General features: G+C 38.4%; 1 protein-coding gene across 5 annotated transcripts in view; it reads left to right on the forward strand.

Moving 5' to 3' along the window:
- Positions 1–436: 436 nt before the first annotated feature.
- BLTP3B (bridge-like lipid transfer protein family member 3B) overlaps positions 437–12,386 on the forward strand; it is a 94,938-nt gene continuing 82,988 nt past the window's right edge. For 2 of the 5 annotated variants that reach the window (XM_036891585.2, XM_036891587.2), the window contains exons 1-2: positions 438–761; positions 9,563–9,710. Coding sequence is in view for 2 of the 5 variants with exons in the window: in XM_057486480.1 (XP_057342463.1) it covers positions 718–761 (44 nt within the window). In the remaining 3 variants the exon portion in view is untranslated. Of the gene's footprint in view, positions 762–9,562; positions 9,711–12,386 lie in introns of all 5 variants that reach the window. The other 3 variants (XM_036891588.2, XM_036891584.2, XM_057486480.1) reach the window with 2 other exon arrangements.

The following is a 12,386-nucleotide window of genomic DNA, read 5'->3' on the forward strand; positions in this document are numbered from 1 at the left end:
TAGGCCTTCTAATGCCCAGGTCCTGGACTTCTAAGACACGGTGTCAACTTTTACTTCCCTCAAGATTTTAATTAACAGGGGAAACATGAAACGATAGCACTTAGCTGGGAGAAAGCGGAGTATCTTACTAAAAGAGAAGACACTGAGGCGAGAATATGAAGAAAGCCGTGTAGATAAACAGAGCACAGCAAGCAGAGTAGTTCGTGGAGCAAATTCTGAGGAAATGGAAAAGGAAGTTAGGACGTGGGACGCGCAGGTGGAAGCGTGAACAAGATCAAAGGGTGGGGAGAGGACTACCGCCCAAGAAGGTTCTGGAACTGCGAGTCTGAAGACGCATTAGAGTCAAAACGCTGAGGGAACCCGATAGCCGGAATCCAGAGCCCGCGTGATGTACAGCGCCCCTCCCACGCCTTCCGGGGCTCTGTCTCCCCGCCCCTCTCCGCGCCCCGCCCAGCGCCATCCCCTCTCCGGTCTCTTAGGTGATGCAGCAGCCAAGATGGCGCCGACGGCGGGCGCGGCGGCCTGAGCGTGATGCTCCCGGTCCTCGGCAGCAGCGGCAGCGGCTGTGGCCTTGGCCGGGGCCTCGGGTCCTTCCCGGACGTGATCGCTCAGGCGCCTGTCCTCCGGCCGGGTTAACTAGGAGAAAGACAAGACGGCCAAGAAGAGAGGAGGCAGTGAGGAGCGGAGAGAGTGCGCGGCGCCGCCCGCCCCGGCACCATGGCTGGGCTCATCAAAAAACAGATCCTGAAGCACCTCTCCAGGTCAGTTGGAGCCTCGGGCGTGGGGTCCAGGCGGCCGTGCGGAGGCGACCCTTGAGCTCCCCTCTCCAGTCCGGGCACGGGCCGCGTCCTCGCGTCTCCCATCGCCTGCAGCCCGGGGACTGGCCTCACAGGTCACTCCGTGGGCGGCTTCTCCGCCGGCTCGCGGAGGAGCGTGCCGGGCGGCCGGCGGAGGCGGCAGACTGGGATCGCCCGCAACGCGGCGTCTGGAGGCGCCCTGGGTCCCCTCTCTGGGGCGGTCCCGCGCCGAGGCTGAAGGTGGCCTGGCGTCCCCCAGGTGCCTGATTTCTGTGCGGGATGAATGCGAGCTCGGAGCTCGTCTTCACCTGGAGCAGAGCGGCTCCGTGAACTAGGGCATCTGGCGCAATGTGGACTCTTAGGACTGAGGCTTGTCTTAACTGTTAACCTTGTTATTGTCATAAATCCACCCCACTTCGCCGTTGTCGTTCAGATGCATTAGAGGGTGTGCCTGTTTGCACAGTTAGGATTTGTTTTAGGTAAATAACCAGAGTTCCCAGCTTTGGCAAGTTCTTTCCGGAGTCGTTTTAGGTCCACATCATTCTTACAGAACAGTTTGCTTTTTAAAAAGCTGAGACCCATAAATTCAGGGAGTCAACATCTGTGGTGATAAACTCAATACTTGTCATTCTTTCCATTTCATAACGCGGTTTTAGTCAGAAACATGACTCAGTAAAGTTGGCAGTTTGTTATTGCTCCCGGCTTCTCCATATTTGTCTCAAGACGCAGGCCAACTGCAGGATCTTGTTGCAAGTTGTTCGTGAATTCGGAGCCCTGGATTATGATCCTTTTCTCTTATTATCTCTAAGTTGGTGATTACCTGATTTGGGGAAAAGACTTAGGTATATTGATATACTTGTACAGTAATGACAATTCTTGATTCTCCAGATCGTTGTATACCAGAGGTTATGTATTGGGGAACAAAATACGTATTTCTGTGATTCAACAAATACATTACTCACAACACTGAATAAGATATGATAATTTTCTTTTAAAGTAACATTATACCAATATATGTATATGAATATTTCTTAATATTATCAGTAATTGAAAAGTTTCTTTTTAAATTACACATATGGTTCAAAACTGAATTATCCTACTTTGGAATAAGGTTTTATCTTTACTATTTACTTATTATTTAGGTAAGGTCCTTCTTATCAGATGTCCTCCAACCTTTCTCTATCAGTTACCCAAGAAAATTAAGACCTACAGAAAATGATTTGAATGGAATGTCTGTATTCTTACTCTTCCAAAGATGATATAGCTAGATGCATGGGAGAATAACAATTCAATCAATGACTGCCTTTAGTGCATTATAGTTTAATTCTCTCGTAGAACTCCAGTTGAGCAGAACTCTTAATAGCAAAGGTAATGACTTAACTTGGCAAAGTAGACAACACCCACATACTCAGAATTGAGTCTTTAGGATAACTTTTTAACCTGTCTGATTTCTAAGTAGCTGTAAAAAGTAATGAGGATTTTTTTTCAGAGATGAGTTTTTGAAACACTGGAGTTTTCAGTTGTTTCATATTTCAAAACTTAGGTGATTGAAAAATTCATATTCATGGTTAATATATTAATTTTACTGCTCTTGCTGTCATCCCCTAAGAAACATTGTTATTCATAGTTCTAAAGGGCAATACACAAAACAAGGTGAGTGTTGTGACAAATTACAGTTATTTGAGTAGGGATGAACTTTGGAAGTTATCCAGATCAAGATTAACCTTACAAACTATCCAGTAATGAAGATGTCACTGTATTGATATAATCATCTGAAATAAAATTTAACACAGTTTAACAGGAAATAGAACTTTCTAATGGTAGATACTTCCTTTGGGCAGTGGATGCAACTCATGGCACTTTTCAAAGGAGGCCTTCTCTGTAGCATTCATCCTCATCTGCCATAATACATACTTAGTGTTTGTCATCTCACTTGAATGTAAACTCCATAATGGCAGAGATTTTTGTTTTGAGTCTAGCATAATGTAGGCACTCCACAGCAATTTTTTGAGTGGTAGGATGAATGTCACCAGTGAACTGACAATCCCCCACATACTATTTATTTTGTTAGCTGAGGCAAGACTATATGCCACCAATATTGTCACAGATACTGGGTATGACCATTTTCTCAGTGCTTGTAGGAGGCAATGGGTAATTGAATCATTGAATAAATGTAGTTAGTGCCTTTGGTGTCCTGGAAAGGAAGGACTAGGAGAATGAACCTTTATATAGGGGGTACTGCAGTAAGGAAGAAGATTATGAAGGAACAGGAGAAAGAGAATGCTTACTTTGAGATTTGAGTTCAAAGTATGGTGAAATTGTAAGATTAAAACCAGTGTTAACGGGTATCTTAAGAAATTTGAGAGCTTGAGGTATATTGGAAGAATATGAAAGAGGAATTGTCCTTAAGAGATTAATAAATGCTTTAAGTACATGCTGAACTGTTTGAGAAGTATAAATCTATATACTTGTTCCCTGCTAATTGAGGTTTAGTATGTATCCCAAGCATCTCTTGCATTGTTAACAGAAACAGTTTTGTGTGCTTGGAAGGAAATAATATGCAACTAAACCAGGGAAGGGGGTAGTTAGAAAGTGGGAGGTGGGGCTGGAATAGTTACATTTTAAGAGAAGTGAAACAAGAAGTTTTTGAAGGAGAAATTATCCTGAGCTTTCATGCTATAACTAGCACAGAATATTTTGGAGGCGTCTCTAGGAGAGTATTTTTCACAAGGCATGGAAAGCCCTAAAGAAAAGTTACAACAACTATAAAGGAAGTAAGAGCAGAAGCTTCCTTTCAGCTCAAGGCCAAATGTCCCCTCGGGGGCAAAATCCATCTTGTTTGAAAAGCACTGCTTTAGGGTGCTGTCGTCTCTCAATGCCCAGTCTATGGTCTTTCCATCAAGTTTCGGATTCCTGAGAGAGAGAACCTGTTTGGCCCAGTTAGATTTATCTACATATCAATTAGCAATAGCGAAGAGTTATACAGCAAGGATATGGTCATAGGGAGAACTATTTTGAGTCAGGCTTGCTGCTGCATTTGGTGTCTTTGACACTGAACTATGTTAGATTTCAGAGGGCCTCATTTGCTGTGTTAAGGAAATTTTCATTCCAGGAGGTGACTGCTAGTAATCCCAGACAAAAGAGGGACATGATGATCATTAAAGATGGCTGGTTATCATTTTTGTTTTTGGAACTCCAGGGTTCAGGAGCAATTGTCTGGGGGTGGAAATACAGAGTTCAGAGGAGCTTTGATCGACTTAAATAGAAAAGTAATGTATTGGAAGGACATCAATAAAAGTTTAGAGCACCACTCTTGGAAAGGGGCTGGATCTGGGTAGGAGAAACTACTTGACAGTCTCAACAAGACATGTCCCTAAACCAAGGGGAAGGAACAAATAGAAAAGGGAGGGTGGCCAGTGAAGATTATTGAATATTTGGAATATTTGTTAAGATTAGGAAGAGTTGAGCACTTGCAGGATCTTATGACCGAATGGCAGAGTGATTGAGAGTTTAGAGTGTTTCACAGTGTATTGATGGGATGTCTCAGACTGTGTAAAGTCAAGGGGGCTTGTGGGGCAGGGCAGCAGCTGATAGCCTGGGGAGAAAAGGAAAGAACCATTGAAGGACTGGAAATTATATCTACGTGGAAGAGCAGTTGAGAAAAACAAATGAGAGAACTGAAAGGATTGGAAGTTTGTCTGAAAGTATCATATATTAAAGTTTAAGATTTTAGAGGTGGATTAGGCCTAGTTTAGCGCAATATACCAGATAAGGCCATGGAAGTGAATTACTGAAGAGAAGTCGAGCATATAATTGGAGATGAGTACAGACATTCTTATAAGGAAATACAACCTAATTTATTTAGACTGTCAGAATTATTTTCTTAAATGATAATTTTATGTAATTATCGATAGGCTATTTGCATCTTTTACTTCTATGGTAAAGTTCAAGAAATAATTTTTGATAGTTTATATATACCAGGTTCTTGAGCCCTGAGCGTTAGAGATACAAGTATGGGTGGAATGTGGTCTCAGCTCTTGGGAAACTTAAATGATTTCCATTCTGGCAGAAGCATGAGTAGGATCACCGAATACATCCTGTTTCTAGAACTGTACTGCTATATGAAATATGTGAGATTTGGTTTACTTGAACTAGGCAGCTGGAAAAAGATGGAGTTAAGTGGTATCTTAGAATTATAAATAAATTTACTTTTATAAGTTTGGGGATTTTTTTGGTTACTTAAATTGGCAGTATTCTTTTAAAAATAATCCCTAGTAATGTTAATTTAAACAACTACACATACTGGTTGTTTATTGAACAAATATTTACTGAGTGCTACTTTGTACCAGGTGCTGGTCCATAGTGTTGAGGCAAAAATCCCATCTGTCAGTGTAGTTCACATTTTAATCAGAGGAGACTGAGTAAATAAGTGAAGTATATAATAGCAGCTTATGGTAATTGCTGTTGAAAAAACTCAAAGGGAAAGGGGATAGGAAGTGCAAAGAGGTGGGGATGGGCTTTGCAATTTTAAATCTCATGATTTAGAAGGCTTAATTGAGAAGGTGTTATTTCAAAAAATATCTGAAAGAAGTGGTGGGAGCAAATGCAAAGATCTAAAAATGGAAGCTTGCTTGTCATTTTGAAATATACTGAGTTCACCAATAAAGTCAAGTGGGGTGAGGAAGATGAGATCAAAGAGAAAACAAGGGCTGTCTTGCCTGAGGGTTTCAGTCCCAGGCAAATTCACTATGGATTCAGTGAAACCAAGAAATTAAAATGGACATTCTTGAAGTAAAAGGGTTTATACCTGGCTTTATTCTCAAGGTGGTAGGTCAATAATCTGCAGATCCATAATCCATCTCCTCTGTCTTCTCCCAGAGCACTGCGTGGAACTCTTTATATAGTGACTCAGTCAATGATAGCTTACTGCCTACGGGTGTCGAAGCATTAGCCTAGCAGCTGGCCAATTACATTGTCAGGTAGTTTAGGGTCAGGTGAGGATCCTGGCCATAGGAACTTCCATTTTTCCCACAAGGGCCAAATCTTGTGGGGTCTTGTAATTAAATGACTTTGGCTTTTCTAGTAAAGCCACTGGAAGGCTTTGAGGCAAGGATCATTCTGCAGCTAGGTGGGAAATAAATAATAGGAGGGCAAAGGCAGAAGCAGGAGCCCAGTTTTAAGTGTTAACCACCTGGGTGAGGAAAATCCTGGCTTGGACCTCGGTGGATGCAGTGGAGTTACTGAGATGATAGGTTCTGGTTGTGTTTTGAAGGTATGTGGATTGAGAGAGAAGAGAGAGCAGTGATAGGTAACTCCAAAGTTTTTGACAAAAGCAACTGACAAAATGGAGTTCATATTAGTTAGGGAAGACTGCTTGAGGAGCAGGCTTGTGGGAGACTATGAGAAGTTTGGTTTTGGATACATTCATTTTGTTGTTTGTTATATATAATGGTGATCTCTTTTATTTATGAATTTAGGCTACACAAGTTTAGTCTGGCAAACCACTCAAGTGCTTTTTGTGTGGTTATCCTTTGGTTCATGCAACTAGATAATTACAGCAAAGTGAATCGTGAGTTGAATTTTAGGGGGTGGATTTGTTTTGTTTTGTTTTGTTTTTTGGCTATTAAGCACTTGATTCTTGCAAAAATTACATTTAGGAGGTTGGAAACTTGGTCCATTGGATGTTGTGATATCAACCTTGCCAGTGGGTTTCAGCCCTGGACAAGTTCGCTATGGATTCCGTGAGACCAAAGAATGACAGTGGAATGTTTTTGGGGTGAAAGGGTTTAACCCAACTTTATTCCCATGGTGGCAGGTCAATCACTAGAATCCCATCTGCTCAGAGCGAGCCTGCACACAGCAAGAGGCTCTGCCTCTGGGCCTCTCTACCACCCCTCCCCACCGACCCCCTGCACCCATCTTAGTCTCTGTCCTTTGTGCTGCCACCACTCCAGTCTCATCTCTGCTCTCCTGCAGCCTTGCAGCCTTGCCACTGCATCGCCCAGAGCACTGGGTGGAGCTCTTTATATAGCGTCAATAACAATGTATTACCCATACATGTGTAGTGAGCTAGCCAACCAGGGCCAGGTGAGAATCCTGGCCATAGGAAGAACCTTCACTTTATCCACACCATCCTAGAATCAGAAAAGATTTGTTCCTGTCTCTGAGAAGGAAATTATTAAAAGTTGAGCTTTGTGACTTGCCCAAGTTTGACAGGTAGTGCTGAGTGGTTAAGTCACTGATTCATTACCCTTTTAATTCGCTTATTCTAGTTGGCCTGCTCAGGCTGTTGTCCTCACCTAACAGTTTGCTCTTCTTTTACTCAGTTTTCAGCACCTCCTTTTTTATTATTTTATGGTTTTCTAACCTTCCTACTGCAGTATCCCTTAGGAAATTCTGCTATTGTTTGGGAATCATTTTACTCTATAGTCCTTTGAAGCTTGGGAAACATAGTCTTTTCACTTAGCAGTTCTCTGAAGTTGGGGAAGCACAATTTCTCCCATTTCTTTTTACTTGCATAAATTTTTTTTGCAATTTGTATTACACTTTGCCTTAATACTGTAATTTCCAGCCTAAACATTTCTTTAATAAGTTGATCTCTTTTCTATATATGTTTTAAATTCTGCACATTATATTACTGAGAATGAATAATTATTTCTATTAAATACTGGTATTTAACCAGTTGGCGTTAGTGACTAGTGCTCAGACTGAATGTAAATTATAAACGAAAGACTATTTCCATGAGTGAGATATGAGCAGTTACCAAATCACAACCAAGTTATTAAAACAAAATTGAGAGCTCAAGTCTGTGTGATTCAGGATATAGTAATTTATCATTTATTTGATTTTTCAGGCACTGGGCTATTATTTGTCTGTTTGATAGTTCATTGACTTATTTTGAGACTTCTCCCAGGGAAAATGAATGTTGTATATAAATGTTGAATCTCTATATTAATCTATTCTTTAAGACTTAATTTTAGCTATATGCAGTGTTCTCTTTCTACCCAGAAATATCATTAAGAGAGGGATCTCTGGCTCTTTTTGCACTGCCAGCATAGCATCAGGTGTTGTTTTCCTCTACTTTTGTCTGTCTGTAAACCTTTGTGTATAATTTTATTGTTAGGAATTACTAAGGATGAATAGTAATACTAGGAAATTCAGAGATTTTAAAAAAATTTGGTTAAACTATGCCTTTAGATATTAAATTGAGCTTCTTGTCCAAAGTTTTCTTCTGCTGTGATGCAACTTTATGTATAAATAAACTGTACAATAAAAAGGAGCATCATAAATGTAAGATTTATTTTGTCTTTAAGGAATAGTATGATTATCTCAATTGATAAGTAATTATTTATTCTATCAATAGTTAAAGAATATCCTATAAGATATATAAATAAAATTAAGTTAGGAATGTCTTCTGGAAACAGTAGATAGATGAGTGAGTAAATAGAATTCAAGGTAGAATTGTCTTATATATGCACATAAGCAACTTTAACAGAAGCAGAGACAATGAGATGAAGGTATTTTAAGTCTCAGAGAAACTTGTAAAAAATGAAATAAAAACATGAACAATGGCTTGAGTGATATAAAATGGATAGTTATTAAATGTTTTCTCTGACCACTGCGTGCATAACAAGGGAATATTTAAGGAAAGTATTTAGAGAAATTAGGGGTTATTTAGGTCCTCCAAATTTGGCTGCAGTTATGCTTTCCACTATTTTGCCACACTAGACTTTTCCTCCTCCTTTTTTTCCCACCCATCATTTTTTGTCTTACTTCCTGCAGCCAGTTTGTCTACATCCCTTCACAACAGGCCATCCTCAGGCTTCATTTTACTTGTACATCGTCCATAGGCAGCTTTAATTAGTATAATCTTCACTGGTCTTCATTTTTTAACTCCTTTAGGTCTTAAAATATATTGTTTCATTGAAACAAAAGCTTCATGTTTGTTCTGTAGATTCTCATCTCTTTCAGGGCAGAATCACCCTGATAGGCTTTGAATTTTGAGGGTAGTAACTGTTCTTGTGTTGTTTGCTATTCTGTATTTAGCATCTGCTACTGTACTGTGGTACGTAATATTGTTCAGAAACATTTTCAGCTGCCTGAAAAAATTAATTTGTATTACTTTGGCCTTCGTAAAATACATAAGGCATAAATTGGTTGCTCTGAATACATTTTTGGCAGGCTTAAGAAGTTGTATTATATCCAAAAAATTTAGATTTGAAATTTTTTTTCTGATAAATACTATATTCTCCAATTTATTTTTGAGTATATCAGTATAGTTGAGTGGTGGATCTCTCTTTAGTTTAGGTACTTTTCATAGGTAACTTACTCTCTAGTGTTCTCTTTGAAATGAAATGAGGCTTACAGTTTCATCTGGGCCTTTTGGCTATTGAACTAAGCTGACAACTTGCAGATTGCTTGTCTGTTTCGATGCTTGTCCTAATTGGTTTCATTTAATGTTGAATTATACAGTTCAGTCTTTGTATAACTTTTGTATAACACAGCTATCTCATTTTTGTTAACATTTTTAATGAGATTTAAAAAAAACTTAGAGTAGTAGTAATACCAATGATAGAGTGAATGAAGAAAAGACGAATGGTTCAATTATCTTAGAATTTAAGTAGTGTTTGCTTTATGTTAATCCAGTGTGAAATACAACTGTATTTTTTTAAGTGCAGCTAAATATTTTTATCATATCATTCCTTTCCTCTTCCTTCCCTTAAACTTGCTCCCTTCTGTGTCCCCTGTGTACCCATTCCCTGCAGCGATCCCTGCTGGCTGTGGTGGAGATTGGTGTGCTGTGAATTTCATAATCACCCAAATGAGTACCAGAGGAGTCTAAAGAAACCCTGGCAACTGACTACTTGCCATCACCAGGAATAGGGACCTTTTGTCTGAATTTCCTGCCCTCAGGTAATACTTACTTTCCCCATTGTTTTTTTTTTTCTTTCTTTCTATAAATGCAAGCACTGTTTATACCCCACATAAAGATAGTTTACTTTTTATATGTCCCCTATAAAGATAGAATATTTTCTAATTCTTACCATTTTAGTCAGGTACTGATTTCTTCTTTTTAACTATGTAGCTACAGGCTCATCCAGTCCCCTCATAGAATGTCTTTTCTAATGTATAAGGTTTGACGGTGTATTTAGTTATAATCAACTCTTCCTGATGTTGGTAGAGAGATTATAGCTTCCAGCCAGCTATTCGGAAATAGTAATTAGCATTTGATCTATTCTTTAATGGGTAAGACTTCAGTGTCTAATGCAATTAATGAGGTATGATGGCTTTTTGATAAAGATGTTTTATCAGTTCTCTCATTGAAGGACTTAAGAATTTATTTTGTGTACTTAATGTTAGTCTTTATCAAAGAGATTGAAATGAGTTTCATAACAGTAGTGAAAAGACGATTCATTTTTGAAGCATGTAAGAACTGCCCACCTCATTCTTTTCTTCTCTTCCCTACCTCTTTTACAAATTCATTAAAAGAAAGCAGTTCTGTTGTAAACCCAGATTCATGGAAATGGGCTGAATTTCTTTCATTTTAGGATTCAGTGATAAACCTAGAAAATCATGTCATTAAACTTTTCTAATGCTTGGGAAATTTATCCACCTAAATACCTTTGAACTTATTCTGAAAGTCTAGTAAGAAACTGGTAATTAAAGACTAACCATGTGCAGATTTGTTCAATCATACATACTTACCCTAAGAGTAGGGACAATTGATAAATTTGTTAGCCATATGTTAGTAAAGAATTATATAGGTTTGAGGACCTAAATATTGTTTTCCAATATTCTTGTTTGCCTTGATTCTGTGATGTCGTTCTTGTTTGCCTTGATTCCATGGTATAATTTGGGTATCTGGATCTCAACTAGAATTGGCAAGGGAAAGATGCCAAGCCTCAACTTTAGGTAGACCATTAGGGAAGCCTTTGAGATTATCTCTAGGATATTGATAGTTAAGGACTTTTGTTTTCTATAATGTCATTCAAGGATGGTTCTGATTTTGTATATACTTCTGGCAAATTTTTTCGGACGTTTGCTCCTGAAGTGTAGTCATAACTGGAATGCTTTGCTTTTTCTAGATTATACCTCCTTAGTACATTTTTTGGGCCTGGTGTGTACTTAGCTTATTGAAGATGAGGTGTTCTGATTTTATTTTTAGTTTAAACCATATCTATCCGTACATTTATTCAAGTCACCTACCAAGCTTAATTCCTTTTTCTTCTTTATCTTCTCACTTTAACAAATTATGATTCTTATGATATCAGTAAGATTTTAATGTTTCTGCTGTTTCTACCCAGATTTAATTTATAGTTTCTTGTTCTAATTGTTGCAACTAAGTATTTTCATTTCCTTCTTGTCTGATACTTTATTCCATCTCTGGCCTTGTTACCAGAGAGCTCTTTCCCAAATGCTAAGCTAATCACTTAATGTTGAAGTTTTTTAAATTGAAGTATAATTGTTACCCAACAGGAGTTAGTTTCAGGTATGCATTAGTGATTTGATACTTTTATGTGTTACAACGTGATCCTCATGTTAGGTCTAGTTATAGTCTATCACCATACAAAGATACTACAATACTGAGGACTGTGTGCTTTATGCCATACATTACATCCCTATGATTTATTTATTTAATTACTGAAAGTTTGTATCTCTTAATCCCCTTCACCTATTTTGCCTGTCCCCCTAGCCTTCCCTCTCTCTGGTAACCAACAGTTTGTTTCCTATCTCTGAGTCTGCTTCTGTTTTGTTTTGTTCCTTTGTTTTTTAGATTCCAAAATCTAAAGTGAAATCAAACAGTGTTTTTCTGACTTATTTCACTTAGTATAATACCCTTTAGATCCATCCATGTTGTTGCAAATGACAAGGTTTTATTCTTTTTATGGCTGAGTGATAATCCATTACATATGTACCGTATCATCTTTATCTATTCATAATATTGATGAACACTTGGGTTGCTACCATATCTTGGCTATTGTAAATAATGCTGCAGTGAACATAGGGATAAGTATATCTCTTTGAATTGTTATTTTTGTTTTCTTTGGATAAATACCCAGAAGTAGAATTGCTGGATTGTACAGTAGTTCTATTTTCAGTGTTTTTTTTTTGAGAATCTCCATACTGTTTATCTTAGTGATTGCACTAATTTACATTCTCACCAACAGTGTGCAAAGGCTCCCTTTCCCCACATCCTCATCAATATTTGCTATTTTTTGTCTTTTTGATAATAGCCAGTCTCACCTGTGTGAGATGATACCTCATTTTGGTTTTGATTTGTTTCTCTGATGATGAGTGATGTTGAACATCTTTTCATGAGTCCGTTGCCTATCTGTCATCTTTGGAAAAATGTCTACCCAAGTTTCTTCCTATTTTTTAATTTGGTTGTTTTTTTGATACTAAGTTGTGTAAGTTCTTTATATATTTTGGATATTAATCCTTCAGTACATGTATGATTTGCAAATACTTTTCCCATTCAGTAGGTTGCCTTTTCATTTTATTGAGGGTTTCCTTCACTCTGCCAAAGCTTTTTAGTTTAATGTAATCCATTTGTTTATTTTAGCTTTTGTTGCCCTTGTTTGAAGAGAC

This window comes from Manis pentadactyla, chromosome 10 (assembly GCF_030020395.1).
Source record: "Manis pentadactyla isolate mManPen7 chromosome 10, mManPen7.hap1, whole genome shotgun sequence".
In the NCBI taxonomy this organism is placed as follows: domain Eukaryota; kingdom Metazoa; phylum Chordata; class Mammalia; order Pholidota; family Manidae; genus Manis; species Manis pentadactyla.